This window comes from Oncorhynchus mykiss, chromosome 5 (genome assembly GCF_057628025.1).
Source record: "Oncorhynchus mykiss isolate SJ-2025 chromosome 5, ASM5762802v1, whole genome shotgun sequence".
Classification (NCBI taxonomy): Eukaryota; Metazoa; Chordata; class Actinopteri; order Salmoniformes; family Salmonidae; genus Oncorhynchus; species Oncorhynchus mykiss.
Window position 1 is genome coordinate 70,135,088 of NC_143026.1, and position 25,966 is coordinate 70,161,053.

The window sequence follows — 25,966 nt, forward strand, 5'->3', positions numbered from 1 at the left end:
AACTTGTTTGTCTCCCCTATATTAAAGACCATATTTGCAACAAAAAAAATGTCAAGAATAAAACAATTATTTATTAATTAATGAATGATGTATTTATTATTATATATACAAGTTTCAAAATAGTTGGGAAGAGATTTTTGAAGTGCCGATTCCGTGGAACATGGTTTCCGAATATATACGCAAAACAACGCTTGAGTTTTTCAATTTAAAATTATTTCACTAAATTCTTGCCACAAATATAATGTTAGGTAATGGGGCATACAACCAGCTCAGCTCTGCAGATTTTGCTACGAAAAGGCAGAATCACTAGATCATTAATTTTTGTATTGTCCATATGTAGCTTGTATCTGGTCACAATTTCAGGTACGGCTGGAAAATCACAACATTTATCTAAAAAATAACCCTACAAATAGCACTGTTGGGAGATTTGGAAAACCATTGTCAATCAATCAACAATATAATAATACTTTTAGTAAAAATACTTATCTTTAACTCACAATCTGTAGATACTATAGAATGCGATTAGACAGGTTCAGAGTTTATGTGAAACATCTCAGCACAGTTAAAAAAATCAGAACATGGCGGTTTACAGAGATAGGTGGGATGGATGAGAGTAGCAGAGGGGTAGATTTAGAAGTTCATGTTCTATAATATACAGTTGAATTCGGAAATGTACATACAGTACACCTTAGACAAATACATTTAAACTCAGTTTTTCACAATTCCTGACATTTAAACCTAGTAAACATTCCCTGTCCTTGGTCAGTTAGGATCACCACTTTATTTTAAGAATGTGAAATGTCAGAATAATAGTAGAGAGTGATTTATTTCAGCTTTTATTTCTTTCATCACATTCCCAGTGGGTCAGAAGTTTACATACACTCAATTAGTATTTGGTAGCATTGCCTTTAAATTGTTTAACTTGGGTCAAACATTTCGGATAGCCTTCCACAAGCTTCCCACAATAAGTTGGGTGAATTTTGGCCCATTCCTCCTGACTGAGCTGGTGTAACTGAGTCAGGTTTGTAGGCCTCCATGCTTGCACATACTTTTTCAGTTCTGCCCACACATTTTCTATAGGATTGAGGTCAGGGCTTTGTGATGGCCATTCCAATACCTCGACTTTGTTGTCCTTAACCTGTTAGAGCTCTAGGGGCGCTATTTCATTTTTGGATAAAAAACGTTCCCGTTTTAAGCGCGATATTTTGTCACGAAAAGATGCTCGACTATGCATATTCTTGACAGTTTTGGAAAGAAAACACTCTGAAGTTTCAGAATCTGCAAAGATTTTGTCTGTAAGTGCCCCAGAACTCATTCTACAGGCGAAACCAAGATGATGCATCACCCAGGAATTAGCAGAATTTCTGAAGCTCTGTTTTCCATTCTCTCCTTATATGGCTGTGATTGCGCAACGAATGAGCCTACACTTTCTGTCGTTCGCCCAAGGTCTTAGCAGCATTGTGACGTATTTGTAGGCATATCATTGGAAGATTGACCATAAGAGACTACATTTCCCAGGTGTCCGCCTGGTGTCCTGCGTCGAATTCGGTGCGCAATTGCCAGCTGCTTCCACTTTACCATTTGATTCAGGGGAGAAAGCATGTGTCCAAGAACGATGTATCAATGAAGAGATATGTGAAAAACACCTTGATGATTGATTCTAAACAACGTTTGCCATGTTTTCAGTCGATATTATGGAGTTAATTTGGAAAAAAGTTTGCGTTTTGAGGACTGAATTTATGGATTTTTTTTGGTGGCCAAATGTGATGTATAAAACGGAGCTATTTCTAATACACAAGGAATCTTTTTGGAAAAACTGAGCATCTGCTATCTAACTGAGAGTATCCTCATTGAAAACATCAGAAGTTCTTCAAAGGTAAATGATTTTATTTGAAGGCTTTTATGTTTTTGTTAATGTTGCGTGCTGGATGCTAACGCTAATGCTAACGCTAAATGCTAACGCGAAATGCTAACTCTAGCTAGCTACTTTTACACAAATTATTGTTTTCCTATGGTTGAGAAGCATATTTTGAAAATCTGAGATGACAGTGTTGTTTACAAAAGGCTAAGCTTGAGAGATGGCATATTTATTTCATTTCATTTGCGATTTTCATAAATAGTTAACGTTGTGTTATGCTAATGAGCTTGCTGATAGATTTACACAATCCTGGATACAGGGTTTTTTTCATAGCTAAACGTGACGCAGAAAACGGAGCGATTTGTCCTAAACAAATACTCTTTCAGGAAAAACTGAACATTTGCTATCTGAGAGTCTCCTCATTGAAAACATCTGAAGTTCTTCAAAGGTAAATGATTTTTTTGAATGCTTTTCTGTTTTTTTGTGTAAATGTTGCCAGCTGAATGTTAATGCTAAATGCTACGTTAGCCATCAATACTGTTACACAAATGCTTGTTTTGCAATGGTTGAGAAGCATATTTTGAAAATCTGAGATGACAGTGTTGTTAACAAAAGGCTAAGCTTGAGAGCTAGCATATTTATTTCATTTCATTTGCGATTTTCATGAATAGTTAACGTTGCGTTATGGTAATGAGCTTGAGTCTGTATTCACAAACCCGGATCCGGGATGGGGAGATCAGAAAGGTTAAACCATTTTGCCACAACTTTGGAAGTATGCTTGGGGTCATTGTCCATTTGGAAGACCCCTTTGCGACCAAGCTTTAACTTCCTGACTGATGTCTTGAGATGTTGCTTCAATATATCCACATGATTTTCCTTCCTCATGATGCCATCTATTTTGTGAAGTGCACCAGTCCCTCCTGCAGCAAAGCACCCCACAACATGATGCTGCCAGCCCTGTGCTTCACGGTTGGGATGGTGTTCTTCGGCTTGGAAGCCTCCCACTTTTTCCTCCAAACATAACGATGGTCATTATGGCCAAACAGTTCTTTTTTTGTTTCATCAGACCAGAGGACATTTTTCCAAAAAGTACGATCTTTATCCCCATGTGCAGTTGGACCAGTGGCTTCTTCCTTGGTGAGCGGCCTTTCAGGTTATGTCGATATAAGACTCGTTTTACTGTGGATATAGATACTTTTCTACACGTTTCCTCCAGCATCTTCACAAGGTCATTTGCTGTTGTTCTGGGATTGATTTGCACTTTTTCACCAAAGTACTTTCATCTCTAGGAGACAGAACGCGTCTCCTACCTGAGCGGTATGACGTCTGCGTGGTCCCATTGTGTTTATACTTGCGTACTATTGTTTGTACAGATGAACGTGGTACCTTCAGGCATTTGGAAATTGCTCCCAAAAATGACAAAAAAAAAATGTTCTGAGGTCTTGGCTGATTTCTTTTGATTTTCCCATGATGTCAAGCAAAGAGGTACACCTCCAATTGACTCAAATTATGTCAATTAGCCTATCAGAAGCTTCTAAAGCCATGACATCATTTTCGGGAATTGTCCAAGCTGTTTAAAGGCACAGTCAACTTAGTGTATGTAAACTTCTGACCCACTAGTATTGTGATACAGTGAACTATAAGTGAAATAATATATCTGTAAACAATTGTTGGAAAAATTACTTGTGTCATGCACAAAGTAGATGTCCTAAACAACTTGCCAAAACTATAGATTGTTACCAAGACATTTGTGGAGTGGTTGAAAAACGAGTTTTAATGACTCCAACCTAAGTGTATATAAACTTTCGACGTAACTGTATATATGACTGAAAATACAATTAAATACTATCTATCCAGATGTAATGTACAGTGCATTCGGAATATATTCAGATCCCTTGACTTTTTCCACATGATGTTACAGCCTTATTCTAAAATGGATTAAATTAAATGTTTTCCTCTTCAATCTACACACAATACCCTATAATGATGAAGGTTCACATGTGCCTTGTTGCAAACAGGATGCATGTTTTGGAATATTTTTTATTCTGTACAGGCTTCCTTCTTTTCACTCTGTCAATTAGGTTAGTATTGTGAAGTAACTACAATGTTGTTGATCCATCCTCAGTTCTTCTCCTATCACATCCATTAAACTCTGTAACTGTTTTAAAGTCATCATTAGCCTCATGATGAAATCTCTGAGTAGTTTCCTTCCTCTCCGGCAACTGAGTTAGGAAGGAGGCCTGTATCTTTGGAGTGACTGGGTGTGTTGATACACCATCCAAAGTGTTATTTATAACTTCACCATGCTCAAAGGGATATTCAAAGTCTGCTTTTAAAATGGTTGCCCATCCACCAATAGGTGCCCTTCTTTGCGAGGCATTGAAAAACCTCCCTGGTCTTTGTGGTTGAATCTGTTTGGAATTCACTGCTAGACTGAGGGACTTAACAGATAATTGTATGTGTGGGGTACATAGATGATGTAGTCATTCAAAAATCCTGTTAAACACTATTATTGCAGACAGAGTGCAACTTATTATGTGACTTGTTAAGCAAATTTTTACTCCTGAACTTATTTAGGCTTGCCATAACAAAAGGGTTGAATGCTTATTGACTCACGACATTTCAGCTTTTCCTGTCTTCATTTCTAAAAACATAATTCCATTTTGGCATTATGGGGTATTGTGTGCAAGCCAGTTACAAACATTTTTCAATGTAATACATTTTAAATTCAGGCTGTAACACAACAAAATGTGGAAAAGGTCAAGGGGTATGAATACTTTCTGAAGGCAGTGAAGGCCTATGGGCTAGGATACATGATGCAGTCCACTATGATTTAAAAAAGTAGCAAAAAAAATGCATGCACTATTTGTTGCATTTAGACTGCACACGCTGGGCATCATTCACAAGTGATAATATTCTCACCCATCAGACTATTCTCAATATAATCTGGTCTTTACATATACTAAATAATCTATTTGTGAAATGAGTTTTGATTTAGAATTACCATGCACCTGTCGGAACAGGGGCAAGGTAAAAAAAACGGAATCCATACGCACTTGAATAACGAGTGGAGAACGCTTTCCCGTGGTTCATTTTCATGCCAGCCAGGTAGGTTACATCAGTTATAAAGCAAAGCAATGTGCTTAATATAAGGAAAGTAGAGAAATAAATATAGTAGGCCTAGCCTATACAAAGATGATGGGATACTCCTCTTTTTAATAGACAGCATCAAAACGTGTTTTTCTCATGCAATTGCACAGCCTATAGAAATGTTGAGCAAATATAACCCTTATTTCATTCCATGCATCAACCAGCTATGAGGAGCTGGCTCTCTCTGTGCAACAGGTGATCTTATTCCGCTCAAGCTCAATGTCAGGGCTGAACTGTTTGATTTGATTTAGTTTGCATTGATGTCAGAGTGATTAAATGGGACAATAGAGCCCTGAGTACCAGGTCATTAGCAAGTAGCCTAATGACCATCAGCGGCATCAGAGCACAGTTTTGGAGAAGACTAGTAACCATGACTCAACAGTCACATGGAATTTGACTGCGGTCATGACTCGTGACTGCCGGTGATACGGTCACCGTAACAGCCCAAGGGAGGACGATTTTTTTAATGAGTATGGTCTTATTTCTATTACAGCATACTGAATGACTGTCATTCATATTCCATTCACCCAGCTCAAGGTAACATCGATAGGTTTAAGCTACTAAATGATACTCAAATTTGTCCTATATCCATCATGATGTTGCAACAACCTAGGCTACAAATTAAAGTTTATAATGTAGCACATGTCGAGAGACAAATTGTAGTAATCGAGGTGACATTGACACATTCAATACCGCCTAGAAAGTTTCTATTGGACAAATTCAGGCAGGTCCCTCCCCGTTTCGCTCCGTTTGTAGTAGCCTAAACCTTAGCAAGCTAAACATCTGCACCTGAACCTGGCTGCCTCCTACAACATTTCTGCCCGTACAACTGCTACCAGGTCTCTATTTTACACCATGGTTTAATACATTTACTTATGTGCTTTGTTAAAAAAACGCTGTTCATTTGACAGTAACATGGGAGCTGCAAAACCTGTAACTGCAGAAGTGTGCAAAATGGCAGCCAGTGCATGGGTAAGGCAAGAGGAAGGTCATTCACACATGGACTCACAGGAGAAAACATGGCTAATCTAATCCCATTACGGAGGTACAAAGGAGAGCAGTCACAGTGCTCAGCCCACACAATGTGACAGCCTGTAGCTGCTCTGGATGGATGGCCTGTGTGCCTCTGCCATGCAGATGTATCATGCAGCATGCCCGGGGTGCTGTCTTCAACAGAGCCATAGTAATGTAGATAGTTGTTTTCAAATGCATTATTTCAATGATTGATTTATGGCTATACTTGTGATGACTTCCATTTAGGGTAGCCTAACTAAAATGATAAATAAACATTTTCCACAACATTTTGCTCCCCCAGAAATGTCCTTTCGCCACAATAAACAGAATAACATACAGTATGTGTCTGAAATGAAATAGTATAAAAGGCTTGAGAATGGAAATTGACTTTACACATGAAGACAAATTGACTGCTCACATGAAGTGAAGTGTTGAAAATCAATTTTCAATACCAACACCAATAAATTGCTGAATATTGCTTGATAAAGTAATGTCTTGTGGTATTATTGGTATGAAGCACTTTACACTGACAACTGCATCTATACTGAACAAAAATATAAAACGCAACATGCAACAATTTCAATGATTTTACTGAGTTACAGTTCATATAAGGAAATCAGTTAAATGAAATAAATAAATTAGTCCCTAATCTATGGATTTCATATGACTGGGCAGGAAAGCAGCCATGGGTGGGCATCGGCCCACTCACTTGGGAGCCAGGCCCAAACAATCAGAATTAGTTTTTTCCCACAAAAGGGCTTTATTACAGAAATAAATTCTCCTCAGTTTCATCAGCTGTCCGGGTGGCGGGTGGCTGGTCTCAGACGATCCCGCAGGTGAAGAAGCCATATGTAGAGGTACTGTGCTGGCGTGGTTACACGTGGTCTCCGGTTGTGAGGCCAGTTGGACATACTGCCAAATTCTCTAAAACGACGTTGGAGGCGGCTTATGGTAGAGAAATGAAAATTCAATTCCCTTGCAACAGGTCTGGTGGACATTCTTGCAGTCAACATGCCAATTGCACGCTCCCTCAAAACACCCCTGCAATTTCCACCTCAAAAATGTGTACACAAAAAATGAGGGCTGGTCAAAGACATCCATCTGTCTTTTTCCTGGGCTTTCCTTCGTGATACAAACTTTACTGGAAATTAAAAGGGACTTCTGAGAGTGGGAACCTTTTAAATGTATTTTTGATATGTGCTCCATTTCATTATTGGAAAACACATCAGTTTGCCCCTGGTGTGAGAATTTCAGGGTACAGACAACTGATAAAGACGGAATTGATTCCATCCAGCAGAGGTGTCTCAGTTTAGACCTGAGGCAAAATGTCTGTCCTTGCACTTTTCCTCCAGTATCTAAAGGCAAGTTGTCAAAGAGAAAACATCAATCTCTTGCTTCAGGACTTCTAAAAATCAGTTTTTCCTCTACCTTATCATTAAATAGGGTGGCAGGTAACCTAGCAGTTAGAGCGTTCGGCCAGTAACCGAAAGGTCACTGGTTCGAGAACCCGAGCCAACAAGGTGAAGAATCTGTCGATGTGGCCTTGAACAAGGACAAAACACTTAACCTCCAAGGTCCACACAAACTCTCTCACAAGTGTCAAAACATAGCGAATTTAAATACATTTTTGTTAGAACTTTAAACTATTTTACATTTTTTTGCATTAACAGAATGCCAGAGACAGCCCTGAAAAGACAGTGAATCTGTATGTGAAAAAAAGGAGATAACAACTGAAGTGGAGAGAACAAGGTAAACAACATCATCCCTTTATGAAACCATTTGAGCACCAGCAAACTCTAACAGATATTAAAATGGCTCAGCCTGGGGATACCAGTGAGATATGCAGCCCACATATTTGGCACAAATGATGTAAAAGCCTGTAAATTCAAAAGAGACCACATTTTCTCGCTGCCCTTTTATAATCATTTTCAAAAGACCCTAAAGCAAGTATGTTACATCCAGAGCAGTTGGTATGGTAATGGGTCATACTCATAGTGATGCATGTATTCTTAGTAAAACTGGCTTTGTTGTATTATCAATCTCAGCCAGCCAATGTGTTAGCCCACAAGTTCTTGTCACATCAAGCTAGCCCCTGACATGAGCCTGTAAAAGCACTTAAACATTATCATCTTTACATTTATTGATTTCTGAAGCCTTACATTATCAGGTTTTACCAGAGGAATCTATAGTAAGCTTGTGCATTGTTTTTGTTTTGTTGCGTTTGTGTTTTCCTCTCCTCTTATCATTTTGTGCTATGCAGTGGTGGCCTCTTCAGAGAATAAATACAAGTCTGTTCCAATTTCATGCTATCTTCTTACAAGTTAATTATGTGGAGGCCTACAAAGGACAAGAGAGGCTTTGGCAGAGGGACAACAGTCCAGGTCTCGTCTTTGTTGTTTTGTCTGTTTTGTTTCTTCTTCTCCCAGACACACTCTCCCTCTCTTTTTCTCTCTCTCTCTCTGCCTCTCACAACACAGGAGAATAATCTTCCCTGCAGAGAGTTTGGAGATAAAAACAGAGAGAGCTGAAGGGTCCTTGGCGAGCCCAAGGCAGGGAGAAGGTCAACAGGACTGCTAAGAAGGGCTGTTATCATCTTGGTAACATGTTATCGGGAAGCCTGCAGTCCTGGTTATTTACAGTTATTGCTCCTTCTGGGTGCACACTTCAGTGCTTGGGGCTGGGCTGATTGAGCTGTAATGAGTTCAGGAACACAGGGAGTGGGCAAAAGAAAAGGGGAGAAACAAGGGAGACTAGAAATCAACGGCCATACCAATAGGTCAGCAGAAAAAAAAAAGTTTCACTGAAAATGCAAGTGGAGACAAAAGGAGAGTGAACTACTAGTATGGCTCTTCTCTCCATGCACGTCCTTCCATTTGAAACCAAACAAATCTCCCCAATAGAAGAGGAGAGGGCAGGGTCCCCAATGAAGCCCCTGGCAGGTAATCTGACAGTAAGTGACTCTTGACATTCAATACAGTGTGACAGAGAGGGAGGTGCCAACCCTCAGAGTCAAAGTCACAGGCCAAACTGAGGATCAACATCACTGCTATGAATTTGCTCAAAAATATTTCTATTTTTTTTACCTGCACCTGTCCAGTATTGTGTGTTAATCGGATAGGCCCATAGTTAAGGGGAGGTTGAAGTGAATCTGAGAGTTGAGCTAGTCGGGAAGAGGATGTCTGTAAATCCCAGTGTGGTTTCCAACCGTCAGGAGCAACGCTGAGGAAATCTCTCATTGTGAAACAGCTTTTCAATCTGGGGAATTACACAAAGTGCTGCTACTGTCAATGCACAGCCAGCTTTACACAAAAATGAAAGGACAGGAAAAAGGCTATATTGAAAGTCATTCAAAAGGCTTGGCAGAGGATCAGGTTTTTGTGCAATCACTCTGGCAAGCTGTACCCAAGCATGGTGCAATTACTTAAGAGAAATTAAGCAACAGAGCAATAAATATATATATAACAAAGTCAAAAAGTACAAAGAAAATAAAATATTAATAATAACTTCTTTTTTTTTAAATACCAGAAAGGCAAAGACAACACATCCACAGACATCCTAATCTCTATTAAATGCATTGGATGTAAGAGAAGATGCATATTTTGGACATGTCAATTTACAAAAATCTTTTATCAAGAAAGAAAATAGTGAAGAGGGACGTTTTGGCTACGAATTCTTCATCACTGCAGGAAGTGCAGATCCCAGAGGTTTCCAAGAGCAGAGCACAGATTTAACATTCTTCAGAAGAGGGATGCAAAGTGTCCCTCTCATTAGAAAAATATTGTTAAAATACTCAAATAGCCCTTATTCACAGCCAGTGGGCAGTCTCAAATTGTTTTTCTGGTAAATGTTGGAGTCCATAGAGGCATCTCACATTCGCTAGAAAATCCTTTCAAGTGTTTTGAAGACACAAATCGCTCACAATGTGATGCCTATGTATGTGAAGGGCCAGGCTTGCATCAGAAAATAAGCTGTCTGTCATGATATTTTGACCACATAAGTTTTTATGTCCATCCATGTCAAAATCAGATAAGATTAAATCAATTGGTTGACTTGTCTGTACTGCATATCATGGCAACGTGCTATTGGGAAATGGGATTAATAATTAGCTTAGTCATAACAATCATTGAGCTATGCACATTAACCTACATCAAGACTAGTTGTTTAGCCTTGAGCATTTCAATAAAATCTTATAGGCATACATCCACTATCCTCATGTGTCAAAATAAATCAGGGCAGAAACATTAAAAAGCGCTAAAATCCCATTTCTACCAAGATGGCATTCATAGGTGGTTGCCCCATCAATGAATATTGTAGCGTCAGAAATTGAATTATAGCCTAGCCTTTGAGAATATGATCGTCTAATAGCTTCACAACTTCTCTCCCAATCTGCCAGAACCCGGCCTGCATATTATGCACAGTGTTTGGCAGAGGGAAGACAGAAACAATATAAAGTCATTATCCTGGTAGGAAGCTCTGTCAAGTCTACCTACCCTGAAGCAACTGGTCATCACTAACAAATGCAAACCACTGAAAGCAGTTGTACCTGGCTAAATATCCTATATTCTATTTCCAACTGTGACATCAAAATATCTCTGCAATATTTCAACTAAATTATTTTAAAGGGGATACATACTTACATTCAATATGAGATCTTGTTCAACCTTTATGTGGTGTACATTTCAATGTTGTCTACTATGAATAGCGGAAGACAGCCGTCTGTATCAAAATCTCATGTATTCTATCAAAATAGTCTTATTTTGCACTTCACTTTACAAACATATTCTGCGCATGAATTTGTGATATCAAACAAAACCTGACACATGACTGAAACTCATCTCAGGAAGGCATTCTAAATAAATCAGCAAAATAAACAGAGGCAGCTTAAAAAACATGAACTGCTAAAGTGTTACAAATCCTCGCCATTTTCCCAAACTGCACCCTCTTGCCTCAGATGAGAAACGACACGTTTGCCTAGAAACTGTGTTTATGGAATCAGGATTGCTTGGAAATGAATTACTCAATCATTGGAGCTCTGCGTTCACACACCACAAGTGCAATAGAAGCTTGTTGCCGTCATGTTCACTTACAACATATTAACATCTGAGAGATTGAGGAGAAGCATGGACCCTGAGGACTATGACCCAAAGGCCCAGAATCCCCATACTACCATCTCTGGATCATTTAGAGACAACAAAAAACATGATTCATCACAGCCAAACATCCTGTACAAGCACCCAAACACATGTCAACACTAAAGGGGAGCAAGCCAACATCAACCTAAAACACATTTTTATGTCTTTGTGTGCAGTTGAAGGAAGTTGATGGTAGTGTCACAAGCCATTGTTAACCATCTGACTCTGGGTAAGTACAGTAGAAACAGGGCTTAATTGCAAAAATATAATATTATCCCTTTTAGAAGGGTTCATAAGCAATAATGGCAATAAAGTGTATGACTGTTGCATAAATTAACCTTTTCTACCTATCGTTAAAGCACCACCATGTAGAGGAAACATTTGCCAGCAATGTGAATATTCTGTTTAAACAATTACCCTACAAATCTTACAAAACGTTTGTGTGGTTACTAGCATTTTGTGACATTTTGAGAACAAGAGGCCAGCTCAATATTTTTATGTATCTCAACAATCAACAATTAACTTTCAAAATATTGAAGATGTTTGTACTACTTCTGCCAGGAGAAGTGTCTGTGTCAGAGCAAACTGGGCCATGTGTTCCCTCTCTGATTAGATGAAACCAAGAGCGGCAGGCGAGAATGTCAGACAGGATTATCGCCCGTTTCATTTGCTCTGCTTTTGCACCAACCTGATATCACCTCCCCTGCCTCGCTCAGTGACATTGCACAGACACATATGATAACTGAGACTACTGTAGCTTGCAAATATTATGACACTAGATGGGACTCTTCTGAAACGTTTGCTCTGCTCAAACTTGCAATGAGAAAATGGAGCCAGTATTCTTACAATATGTATTTTTTCTGTACATCATTAACATAGTATTTTACCTGTACAAAGTGCATTCTACAGACTAGCAAGGGGATTGGCAAAGATTCTGCTCATGCTGTGACCCTGGGTTAAGTGCAATGGCTGCCCATGTCTCCAGAGCTACAAAGCTCTATGCCTGCTTAAGCGTAGCACCTTAATCTTGGGATGTTTTGTTTCCTTCAGGGCCATGCCTATATAACGACACAACACTCACTGGGTATCAGATGGGAGGTAAAAGGAAATAAAAAATGGACAAAAAAAGAGTCCAGAGAAGAGGGCGAGAAAGCAAGGGAATGGACATAGAGAAATGTAATAATATAAATAAATATATTTTAACTCATAGTTATAAAGGGTTGATAAATAGAATAAATCAAAAGGAATAGTCTAGCCGACTCTCACTTGACAGCCCAAATTTATCTCCATAATCTCCTCCCGACTTAAAAGAAGAAGGAAAAAAGCTTTAAAAAAAAGTGAAAAGACCATTTAGTGTTTTGGGCAGTGAAGCCAATCCAATACCAAGGACAAGTAAGGGAGACGGAGAGGCTAGATTTCCTCTCAATACATCAGAGTCATAGCCTAAGTGTTACTGCACAACAAAATATTCATCTGGAAAACCCATAACTCAGTTAAAGTTACATAAACTTATATAAGACAAAGTTAAAACATTCATTTTAGCCTATGTGGAATGGCTAGCTAGTGACTGTAAGATGCAATGACATCCAAAATTATACCCACGGTCCAAAGATAAATAAGCAACTTTTACAGTATATCCTTAATTTAATTATATTTGGTTACCAATCTAATCAGAAATCACGATGCACAGCTTTAGATCTGCTTTTCCTTTTCAGAAGAAAAACAAGTTTTGTCTACTGCTTTCCACTATGTTATGTTTTAATCACATTTTAGTCTTGGAATAAAACCAACAACAGGACATCAGGAGTGGCACTGTAGCTCAGCCCTCTCCAAACCACTTGTGCTAAGCATCTTGCTTGATTGTTAAAGCGTTTCCTTTTTCTTTAATCAATGAAGACCCAACTGTCTTGATTCATGGGTACTCTGGAGTATATAAATGTCTTCTGACAAGCTTGACTGCATTTCCCCCCAGCATTCGTTCAGTTCCTGTTTAGTTTTTTTCCTCTCTAAATGTTGCTTTGGCTCTGGCTGTAATCACTCATCCTGTAGATGGGCTCTGCAATTGCAACATGAACACTTCTGAGAGAAGATAAGGCAAGATAGATTCCGTAAAATGCTTGGGAAAATAAAAAACAATTAAACCTTCATCAGCAGTGAACAGTGCAGGAATTGTTCATAGTGTTTATCCTCATTAGTAATCTCTCTGCAGAATCCTTTTAGTCAATTTTTTTTTACAGTTTTCTATTGTTCACTGATTCCAAAAATATTTTTTCATCTATTATCATTACTGTGCATGATTTCAAATCCACGTAGCAAATCCATGAAATGCTTCAGAGGTTCCATACTTTCTATAATGTCTATGGCGGATACATTCGTTTTGCATTTGGAAACAATTGTATTATCAAGAATAAACATAAGTATATTCCCTACTTTTGCTTATTTATTCAGTTGCTACTTACTCCTCTCAGACTATGTTGACACATTTAGTTGGCATTTCAGAGGTATCCGTGTCATATAAAAACAAAACTTCCATTTAAAATCATTTGTACACAATAATTTGGTGTTATTTTGTCCTTCTTTGATGTCATTTAGCAGTCAGCAGTGCAGAAAATGTCAATTTTATCTGTTACAATGTAGCCATGTAAAAGTTGCATAAATTACATTTGTTTTCTAAATTTGGATAAAACATTTACATCACAAACGATTAGAAACACAAAATGCCACATGAATAAACATTACGGTACAGAAATGGTTATATTTTGGAAGGAAACCCCTCCCTACACTCTTAGAAAAAAGGGTTCTTCAACTGTCCCCATAGGAGAACCATTTTTGGTTCCAGTAGAACCCTTTTTGGTACCATGTAGAACTTTTTTTTCCATGTGTAAAAGGTTCTACATAGAACCCAAAAGCCTTCTTCCAAGGGTTATCCTATGGGAACAACCGAAGAACCATTTTAGGTTCTAGATTGCACCTTTCTTTCTAAGAGTGTATATGTGACAGGTAGCCTAGTGGTTAGAGTGTTGGGCCAGTAACCAAGCGTTGGTAAAAATCTGTCTTTCTGCCCCTGAACACTGTTCCTAGGCCGTCATTGTATATAAGAATTTGTTCTTACACTGACTTGCCTAGTTAAATAAAGATTAAAAAATAAATATGCAGTGTTATCTCAGTAGGAAAAACAACACTATGCCTCGTCTGATAGGTGGGCACAGGATTTGCCCAGAGCACGAATGAGGTGCATCAGCCTGATATTCCATGAAAATGGTGAATGCGAGTGGCAGACGCATGCAGGCAAAACAGTTGATGAAGTGTGAAGGGAAATGGCTTCCAACAGCAGTGGATGCTGTGGTGGACTCAAGGTATCTGCATAGCAAATACAAAAACAGTCGCTAGCACTTCCAGGTCTGTGAAAAGAGCATCTGTTTCGACTTGATAAATCCCCTTTTCTTTCTTCAGTTAGACTTTTTCCCTGTTCTCTGGCATACCATCATAATATCCCTACTTCTTTATCTGTCTTATTACCAATTCCCTCAACTCACATGACAATATCAAAGCTGTGGCCTGAGAAAGAGGAATAATGCTAAATAAAAACAACAGTGACATACAATAGGTCTATAACAAAATACAAAGTTTGTTGAACTGCTACTTAGACAAAAGATGTTGGCAATTACAGGTGATTTTGGATATTACAGCCGAACTCATAACAATCAATGAGGCTTAATGAGTTGTGTCTGCAGTCAGTGTGAAACAAATCAATTAGAGGATTTTACAGGTGCTGCATATCCCACAATGGAAGGTCACATGAATATGTGAGTCAGAGTTCTGTTGTAGGGTATCGTACGCTTATCAATTAACCTTACTAAATATCTGCGATCTCCAAAGCCTTTACTTTGATTCGGTCTCCCTCTCCATGCAACTTGATGTCTGAAGACCGAGTTCAGGCAATAATCAATGATGGCTTAATAACTTCTGTGAATGGTCAACAGGAACAGTAAAACAATATGCTAACACTGTCAGTGTCATCCTTTAATGAGAAACACAGTGCTGGAGGCAATCAAGCCATTGACCACCTAAATTCAGAATCCACAAAAAGATGTAGGATTCAATTGAATACCTACAGGCAGCTCTCAAAGTTCATCATTAGATCTGACAAGTACTTTATTATTAATATATTTGTAGGAAAGATTTTCCTACAAATATAAGCTACAGAATGGTTTAGCTAAATCCTAATTGTGCACAGATGGATGCACAGGTTGAATTCTGGAAAATGATTCACTGTATAGAATATTTCTAATTTATTCTAATTTGACAGTTCAAATTATTTCTGCTTATTCGTAAAACTAATGGAGCTCATTTGATTTGTGATTGGTGACTAATATTACCAATGTAAAGAATTATGTTTCAAGCACTAATCCGCTTTCACATTAAAGCAATGCCATAATTCTGTCTGACATTGATAGAAAATAACTGTCAAAGTGACAACCATTTCATTTCTCCATGTACACATGGTAAAACTAATGATAAAGGTCCAAGTAATAATAGATACAAATATGTTCCTTTCTCTAAATAAAAACCCATTGATTAATAAACATCCATAACAAAAATGAAATTGATGGGCTAAAGAGATCATTATAACTATTAAAACTCAATTAAGCATATAGAAGTCTATGACAATTGACATTGTTTTTCATAACTCCATATCTACAGAACCATCAATATGGTTTTAATGACAGCTTGAGGAAATAGTCATTATTTTTTCTATACTATCAAAGTCTGCATTTTCTTGTATTATCTTAAAAAGCAAAGGAAGAGAGGACTGCTGAAGCTAGTGTGACTCAGAGACCTGTGGGCTGCAATGCCTATGAAAATATATACCACTGACATAATCTGCATATGGTTGACAAGAAACTGAATTATGTCTCATCTAAATGTAAATTAGGGGTTTTATACATTTAGTAAATAGCTTACATTACCGTAGTCTGTTTTAATAAACCAATTAGAATGTATTACCAGAGATACTAAAGAAATAAAATAAAATCTCTAGTTTCTAAAAATGTATGTATGTATCTAAAAATGCAAAATGTTGACAGCTGTCCTACAAAAAAGTGGCAATATTGGCAGCATGAACCTCACTGAGTGATATCTCTGCATAAATTCAAATAAATGTCTGCTTGAATTCACATGTTTCAGGCAATAAATTGTTTGAGGTGAAGTGATCCATATAGTGATCTGTACAGTAGCCTCTATAAGGGTATTCAAATGCTCTTCCTGTCAGTGTCATATTATATAACAAATGCATGAATTGGAAATGTGAGACCTTCACAGATATCACTGTCACTACATGGAATATGGATGCTAGTTATTTGACCATGCAGTGAGTGATACTGTCTAGATATTGATGTAATCTAAAGGGTAAATTTAAGCACTACATCAACAGTAGATATTCAACAGTAGATATTGATCTTGAATCTTCTTGGCAAACGAACATGTTTTAAATATGCTTACACCTTGGTAATATGAAAGGTATTCTTCTTCAGTGAAAACACATTGATATTGAATGTGTGTTGCTACTCAAGGTAGGCAATGCCAAATCGCTGGATTATGAATAGTCCTCTTCGTTTCTCAATTCCACCAACAAAACAAACCACAATTCTTTATGAACAGTGAGGGCTAAGTCCTGAAAAAAACATATCACTCCTTGTGAAATGTATTGGCAGATACTCACCATATGACCACTTAAGTGAAAAATGACTTTTTATCATTTAGTCCTTATAGGAGACCTGTTGGCTTATAAGTGGTTAAAATAGTTTAGCTGCAGTGTTGCTTCGTTGAAACAGCAACACAACATTAATTTGACATTAGCGTAGTTCAATTCCTCTCAGTTTCCAACTTTAGTAATGCATTTACTGGAAAGAGATTAATATCAATTCCATAAATCATTCAGGAGAATTTCCGGACCTAGAGACATCTGGGTAATGTTATACATGTTAGCGGATCTCAGTCTGAGAGCTCAACGCCCATTAATCAATGTCTGAGGTCCTCCGAGCATGTCATCTGGGAAAATAAGGAAACTTATTTAAAAACCCGGAAGAAACGTAAGTCTCCTGATTATTTATTCATATCCATATCAACCTCCTAAAACATATGTTTGTCTACTCCCCTCTCTATTCACTCCCCTTTGACAGGCCACATGCATAGCCGTTTTAATATTCGTTTGTAACTCGGGATCGAGCATAGCACTCACTTTTAGACAAATCCTCAAATCCTCATGGCTTCCCAGATCTTAGTTAGAAGCTCTTTGTTTATCTCTTAACTTTCAAACCTCTCACCTGTTATGTGGTGCCATGGTGTGACTGACAATATCATATGATATTATAGTAATACCCTATCATATTAATTTCATTTGATTGACAGTGCCGTTCGGTAGTATAAGCTTACCTTAAAAAATGGTGTCTAATAAACCTCTAACCACTTGTTTATTCAGTATTATGTCTGGGAGAAAAACACATAGATTCTTCTCAGAAGTTTCACATTCTATCCAAATAAACAAAGTCAAAAAATAAAAATCAACTTAAAAAGTCTATCCTCTGACAGCTGGGCCAAACAGCACAGAATCACAAGTTAAACGTCATCTCTGCACAGCCAGAAATTGGTTGCCTGCCAAGAATATGAAAGCTATGTCTCATCTGTTGAAGACCCTGAACCTAATCTCCCAGCAGAGAATGATATTGTGAATGTTCCACTGGCCCACTGATTCACTGTCACTCCAGCCCAGAGTCACTCTCTTTGCTGCCCACTTGACCTTGTCACAGAGGAAAGCACTTTATTTTCATTGCAGTGCCATTCATTTGGTTGAAAAGTTCAAAACAAAGGCCATTTACAAAGCATTCTGGAACATATTAACTTGTTTAATTACAGTCTTCAACTAGGAAGATGGACAAGGTAAAAGAGCAGTGACTCACTTAGAACCTTTTAATTTTTTTGTTACCCTTTTCTATAGCTAATTAACCATTAAAAGACACAATCAAAGAAATGATTTAGGCCTAGTTGTATAGAATATTCTGCTTTTATTAATAGGCAATATTTAATATAATTTCACTGCTTCGATAGGATGCAATTCAAATCACAGAAACATATCTAAGGAAATAAAATGGTTTCGTAACTGACGTATATGAGATCTGTAAAGGAGGATCAGAAGATCGCACTACAAAACAACCTGTTTGGGTGCATGTGGGTCTTCCTGTATATTAGTAAACAAGAAAAAAAATTGGCTGAAAATGTAATACAGTACCCAGAAATCTGGTATATACTGACGAATGACCTGTCAACCTGCCTTGCACCAGCAGGCGTAGCCTACATTATATTCATTATTTACTATAGCCTAAGTCTTATACTGCCCTTTTTAAATTGAGGGATGACAATAATATCATCATAGAATGATCACTTAATAACACTGGATTGTTTTGTGATCAAAATAGAATTACATAGCCTATAACTACTTAAGCTAGGTAAAGGAAATTACATAGCCTATAACTACTTAAGCTAGGTAAAGGAAATTACATAGCCTATAACTACTTAAGCTAGGTAAAGGAAATTACATAGCCTATAACTACTTAAGCTAGGTAAAGGAAATTCTAAGTTAGCCTAATTAGCGTAGATAAGCCTAGTCTGTGGATGCATTTACAAATATTGTGATAAATATATCAAATGTTACAGTAGTTTAAATTGTGATATTACACCTCATTACAGTTTGTACTTACCACTCTCGAAGCAAGCATCAAAGACAAGGTGGCCTTTCCGTGGAACTCCTGTGTATCCTGGTGGAGTCACCATCAGCTTGTTCACATTGCCCACTAAGGCATCCTCTCCTCCAGCTTCACTGCCTAGGACAACCACATATCACTTGTCAAACAACTTAATCTGAACTAATATCTATTAAACACCCCACCATTCTAAGGATATCACATGCGGTAAATATCATATTAAGGCTAGATATCTCAATATTTTCACACTTTGTGCCTTATCAGAAGTAGATACGGTATGACAAGATTTATTTCGTGCATCAAATGTGGCTTGCCTGCCTTATGCATAGTAAGTAAGGCATGCTGTTGGTAAAGCCTTAACTGAGGTCACCTTGCAGAAATATATCTACTTGTATTGTATTAGAGCTAAATAAAAACCTCAAGACAACAAAAAGGCGTGAAATGATTTATTTTGGTGTGTTCAGAGATTTCACTATTGTAAACAAATGGTGTTACTAGCTAAAACTTCACAACTTTTAAAAGCTATAGCCAGGTCTAACAAGTGCTTGGCCTGCTTTTTTGACAGGTGCTAAAGCAGGTGGTTAAACAGCCTATGCTATTTGGAGTGAAACAAACTGTCCTTTACCTGCAGATAATGCATGAATAATTATCAAGTGTCCCTGATAGTGTTGCATTTAATTACAGTACATTCTAGGTAGCTAATATGTTGTGCATGTTAACCTACACATGTGGATTAGGATTTAACTCTATGAACTCAGGTCTTGTAATTGTAGACTAGAAAAGGACATTTAAATGTGGTGTGATGTGCTTGCTAGTCTTGAAGTATTTATGGTTGTGATATAGTGGTAGTGACAGCAATGGTATTAATAGGGTTTTCAAAGGCTATGTGTTAGTTATAGTGACCTATTTTTGGGTGGTTTGTAGGTGTGGAGTCGTTATAGTCAGTGGTGTAAAGTACTTAAGTAAAATATACTTTAAAGTACTACTTAAGTAGTTTTTGTGGGATATCTGGGCCTGGTTGCATAACATTTCTTAAGTGTTTTTCTTAAGGCCATACTTTCGGGCTTTTACCATAGTTTGAAGGCATGCATGGCAGAAAGAGTATCTGACATGATTCACTGACTAAATGTCTCTTCAAAGTGATCACATTTATTTTGTTAGATAGCAAAACTTCCACAATCAACACAGGACAACAAAATTGCTTCAGAAGAAAAGTTTGTAGCCATGGATTTTGCATCTTCCAATGTTTAGCTAAGTACCCAGTTGGTTGATGTTTTCCTTTTGTAAACAAGGCTGATGAAAGCAACATTCACCTCCACAAATGATGTTTACACTGATATCCATACTGAATTAAGCAGTTAAGGGACCTCATGGGCACCCTTAATTTAAGGGGGACATTCACCTTAAAATGTTTTGTGCAAGTGACTTACAGTTAAGAAAACTTTAAGGGAAAGATAAGGGGAAAATTAACTTCAGGTGTTTTATGCAACCGGGCCCTGTACTATTTATATCTTGGACAACTATTACTCCACTACATTCCTAAAGACAATATGTACTTTTTACTCCCATACCTTTTCCCTTACACCCAAAAGTACTCGTCATTTCGAATGCTCAGGCAGGACAGCAATATGGTCCAATTCACGCACCTATTAATATAACGCGTTGTCATCCCTACTGCCTCAGATCTAGCGGACTAACTAAACACAAACTCTGCGTTTGTAAATGATGTCTGAGTGTTAAAATTTTTAAAACAAGAAAGGTTTGCTTAATATAGTTAATTTTATGTATAGCATTTACTTTTACTTCTTACAAGTATGACAATTGAGTATGTTTTCCACCACTGTACTTAAGTACACTTAAAACCAGACACTTTCAAACGAGTAGTATCACTTTTACTTGAGTCATTTTCTATTAAGGTATCTTTACTTTTACTTAAGTATGACAATTGAGTACTTTTTCCACCACTGATTATGGGCTAGTATAGTAGGCTAGAGTGAGTGTTATGTCATCATTAGGTGTTTTTAAGCTCTCAAAATAAAATTGTTTGAACATTCTGAAAGTTTTGTGGCAGTGATTTCAGTTTAGAGTATTGAAGCCTGCATTCCAACATTGAAATGAACGGGGATACAATACATTTTATCGTTTATGAGGTAATAGTATAAAAAGCTGAATACAAGCACACTATTCCAGACTGGTCTGCTCGTTTTAGAGTTTGAATGGCGTTTCTAGCTTAAACGGTTGAAGACTAGACAGAATTTTTGCCCATTCAATTCTATGGCCCCTGAAATGCATTGGGATTAATACAAACGTGGTTGTAGTGTGAAAAGTACAAGTAGTATCAAAGCAACAGTTCCAATACCAGTCGCCATGTTTTAACTGATTTGCCTAGTTAAATTAAACACTTTTTAAAAAATAATAGTATTCCTTTAATAGGCAACTAAACTGCCTGGGAGAGCATATTTCGTAAAATTATAAAACATATTAGTAATTTCTTCATTATCAAATGATGTCTTAGAAGTCAACAACAATTTATAACCTTGTAATTTCCTATTTTATACACAATTAGTATTTTTTTTAAAATGTGTAAATTAGGTTTGGTTTTGCACACAATCAAATCAAAGTTTATTTGTCACGTGCGCTGAATACAACAGGTGCAGACCTTACAGTGAAATGCTTACTTACAGGCTCTAACCAATAGTGTGAAAAAAAGGTGTGTGTAGGTAAGTAAAGAAATAAAACAACAGTTAAAAGACATTTGAAAATAACAGTAGCAAGGCTATATACAGACACCGGTTAGTCAGGCTTATTGAGGTAGTATGTACATGTAGGTATGGTTAAAGTGACTATGCATATATGATGAACAGAGAGTAGCAGTAGCGTAAAAAGAGGGGTTGGCGGGTGGAGGGACTCAATGCAGATAGCCCGGTTAGCCAATGTGCGGGAGCACTGGTTGGTCGGGCCAATTGAGGTAGTATGTACATGAATGTACAGTGCCTTGCGAAAGTATTCGGCCCCCTTGAACTTTGCGACCTTTTGCCACATTTCAGGCTTCAAACATAAAGATATAAAACTGTATTTTTTTGTGAAGAATCAACAACAAGTGGGACACAATCATGAAGTGGAACAACATTTATTGGATATTTCAAACTTTTTTAACAAATCAAAAACTGAAAAATTGGGCGTGCAAAATTATTCAGCCCCTTTACTTTCAGTGCAGCAAACTCTCTCCAGAAGTTCAGCGAGGATCTCTGAATGATCCAATATTGACCTAAATGACTAATGATGATAAATACAATCCACCTGTGTGTAATCAAGTCTCCGTATAAATGCACCTGCACTGTGATAGTCTCAGAGGTCCGTTAAAAGCGCAGAGAGCATCATGAAGAACAAGGAACACACCAGGCAGGTCCGAGATACTGTTGTGAAGAAGTTTAAAGCCGGATTTGGATACAAAAAGATTTCCTAAGCTTTAAACATCCCAAGGAGCACTGTGCAAGCGATAATATTGAAATGGAAGGAGTATCAGACCACTGCAAATCTACCAAGACCTGGCCGTTCCTCTAAACTTTCAGCTCATACAAGGAGAAGACTGATCAGAGATGCAGCCAAGAGGCCCATGATCACTCTGGATGAACTGCAGAGATCTACAGCTGAGGTGGGAGACTCTGTCCATAGGACAACAATCAGTCGTATATTGCACAAATCTGGCCTTTATGGAAGAGTGGCAAGAAGAAAGCCATTTCTTAAAGATATCTATAAAAAGTGTCGTTTAAAGTTTGCCACAAGCCACCTGGGAGACACACCAAACATGTGGAAGAAGGTGCTCTGGTCAGATGAAACCAAAATTGAACTTTTTGGCAACAATGCAAAACGTTATGTTTGGCGTAAAAGCAACACAGCTGAACACACCATCCCCACTGTCAAACATGGTGGTGGCAGCATCATGGTTTGGGCCTGCTTTTCTTCAGCAGGGACAGGGAAGATGGTTAAAATTGATGGGAAGATGGATGGAGCCAAATACAGGACCATTCTGGAAGAAAACCTGATGGAGTCTGCAAAAGACTTGAGACTGGGACGGAGATTTGTCTTCCAACAAGACAATGATCCAAAACATAAAGCAAAATCTATAATGGAATGGTTCAAAAATAAACATATCCAGGTGTTAGAATGGCCAAGTCAAAGTCCAGACCTGAATCCAATCGAGAATCTGTGGAAAGAACTGAAAACTGCTGTTCACAAATGCTCTCCATCCAACCTCACTGAGCTCGAGCTGTTTTGCAAGGAGGAATGAGAAAAAATGTCAGTCTCTCGATGTGCAAAACTGATAGAGACATACCCCAAGCGACTTACAGCTGTAATCACAGCAAAAGGTGGCGCTACAAAGTATTAACTTAAGGGGGCTGAATAATTTTGCACGCCCAATATTTCAGTTTTTGATTTGTTAAAAAAGTTTGAAATATCCAATAAATGTCGTTCCACTTCATGATTGTGTCCCACTTGTTGTTGATTCTTCACAAAAAAATACAGTTTTATATCTTTATGTTTGAAGCCTGAAATGTGGCAAAAGGTCGCAAAGTTCAAGGGGGCCGAATACTTTCGCAAGGCACTGTAGTTTGTTGTTGATGTGGACACCAAGGAACTTAAAGCTCCCAACCTACTCCACTACAGCCCCGTCGAGGAGAATGGGGGCGTGCTCGGTCCTCCTTTTCCTGTAGTCCACAATCATCTCCTTAGTCTTGGTTACGTTGAGGGATAGGTTGTTATTCTGGCACCACCCGGCCAGGTCTCCTATGTCCTCCCTATAGGCTATCTTGTCGTTGTCGGTGATCAGGCCTACCACTGTTGTGCCATCTGCAAACTTAATGATGGTGTTGTGCCCGGACATGCAGTCGTGGGTGAACAGGGAGTACAGGAGGGGACTGAGCATGCAACCCTGGGGAGCTCCAGTGTTGAGGATCAGAGTGGCAGATGTGTTGCTACCTACCCCCGTCAGGAGGTCCAGGATCCAGTTGCAGAGGGAGGTGTTAAGTCCCAGGTTCCTTAGCTTAGTGATGAGCTTTGAGGGTACTATGGTGTTGAACACTGAGCCGTAGTCAATGAATAGCATTCTCACATAAGTGTTCCTTTTGTCCAGGTGGGAAAGGGCAGTGTGGAGTGCAATAGAGATTGCATCATCTGTGGATCTGTTTGGGCGGTATGCAAATTGGAGTAGGTCTAGGGTTTCTGGGATAACGGTGTTGATGTGAGCCACTACCAGCCTTTCAAAGCACTTCATGGCTACGGACGTGAGTGCTACGGGTCTGTAGTCATTTAGACAGGTTGCCTTTGTGTTCTTGGGCACAGGGACTATGGTGGTCTGCTTGAAACATGTTGGTATTACAGACTCAATCAGGGACATGTTGAAAATGTAAGTGAAGACACCTGCCAGTTGGTCAGCACATGCCCGGAGCATGGTAATCCGTCTGGCCTTGTGTATGTTGACCTGTTTAAAGGTCTTACTCACGTTGACTACGGAGAGCGTGATCACACAGTCGTCCGGAACAGCTGATGCTCTCATGCATGCCTGTGTTGCTCGCCTCGAAGCGAGCATAGAAGTGATTTAGCTCGTCTGGAAGGCTTGTGTCACTGGACAGCTCGCGGCTGTGCTTCCCTTTGTTGTCTGTAATAGTTTGCAATCCCTGCCACATCCGACGAGCGTCGGAGCCGGTGTAGTATGATTCAATCTAAGCCCTGTATTGACGCTTTACCTGTTTGATGGTTCGTCGCAGGGCATAGCGGTATTTCTTGTAAGCTTCCGGGTTAGAGTCCCACACCTTGAAAGCAGCAGCTCTACCCTTACGTTCAGTGTGAATGTTCCCTGTAATCCATGGCCTCTGGTTGGGGTATGTTCACTTCCTGATTTTCAACCATCTTTGGATGGGTGTTCTAAAAATATATGGGAGTCCGATAATGAAAACCGCATGACATTTTATGAAATGGCATTGGTTGAGATGATAAAATATGGCAACATTAGCTGCCTGTTAAAGGGTTAAGAACAAATTCTTATTTACAATGACCACCTACCCCAGCCAAACCCTAACTCGGACGACGCTGGGCCAATTGTGCGCCGCCATATTAAGCCAACGCTAGATATAATTTTGGACAATAGAAAAATATTATTATGGGATCATTATTAACTGCCTGCCTGTTATCTTCAATATGTTTTATAACATCATTCAGTACATGAAATGTTATTGTTATTCTAAGCATATGAACTGTAAACGCATTCATTTACATGTATCATATTTATTCAGATCATCAGTCCTCATTTAACTAGGCCCATCTTCCATTATAAGTAAATTAAGCAGACAAGATGTAAATGAATGTATCCTGTTTTTGATGATTTAAAAAATCTATGCAAATTCCAATACAAAATTAGTTTACTTTAATTGGGCAACTCAACCTGCTGGTTGAGATGTTTGTGATGCATTATCTATCAAAGTTTAAGTTTCTATCAAAGTCATGCACACAAAAATTATTAATTTCTAGCCAATATCTGGCATCACCATCATCAAACCATAATCTAACTCAGTTTAGGAGCCTGAAATCGCGGATATATTGAGGGAGTCATACCCTATGGTTATGACAATGTCATCCTGTCATTTGTTTTGTTATGTTTTAAAGGTGTATGCTTATTAGGCTAGGTATGCCTATTAGGCTAGGTCTACTGTGAAGCCTAGGCCTACAATGTTGTTTGTAAATGTTTTAAACATTTATTTAAGAAGACCACAATGAAAATACGTTTTCAAAGTTTTGGTGTCATCCTCAATGATTTTAAATGCATTATCCACATGTGTGGTTGTATTGTGTTTTACATTGTCAAATAAACCTATATTGAGGCTAAACACACATATTTTGCATAACAATCATTTTTCAGATAAAATGTTTTATTGGTGTGCCAGTTAAAGGTTAAAGTTGTTATGGTGTTTACGGTTTTGGTATTAGAGATTCCAGCGAAATAATAATAATAATAAGCATGACCAGTTTATAAAGCAAAGCACACCTAATTAAAA

General features: G+C 38.2%; 1 protein-coding gene across 2 annotated transcripts in view; it reads right to left on the reverse strand.

Moving 5' to 3' along the window:
• The window catches only part of agbl4 (AGBL carboxypeptidase 4), a 408,538-nt gene that overhangs the window by 381,821 nt on the left and 751 nt on the right, over positions 1-25,966 (reverse strand). For both annotated transcript variants that reach the window (XM_021604030.3, XM_090235706.1), the window contains exon 2: positions 18,912-19,034. In XM_021604030.3, coding sequence (XP_021459705.2) covers positions 18,912-19,034 — 123 coding nt within the window. The remainder of the gene's footprint in view (positions 1-18,911; positions 19,035-25,966) is intronic.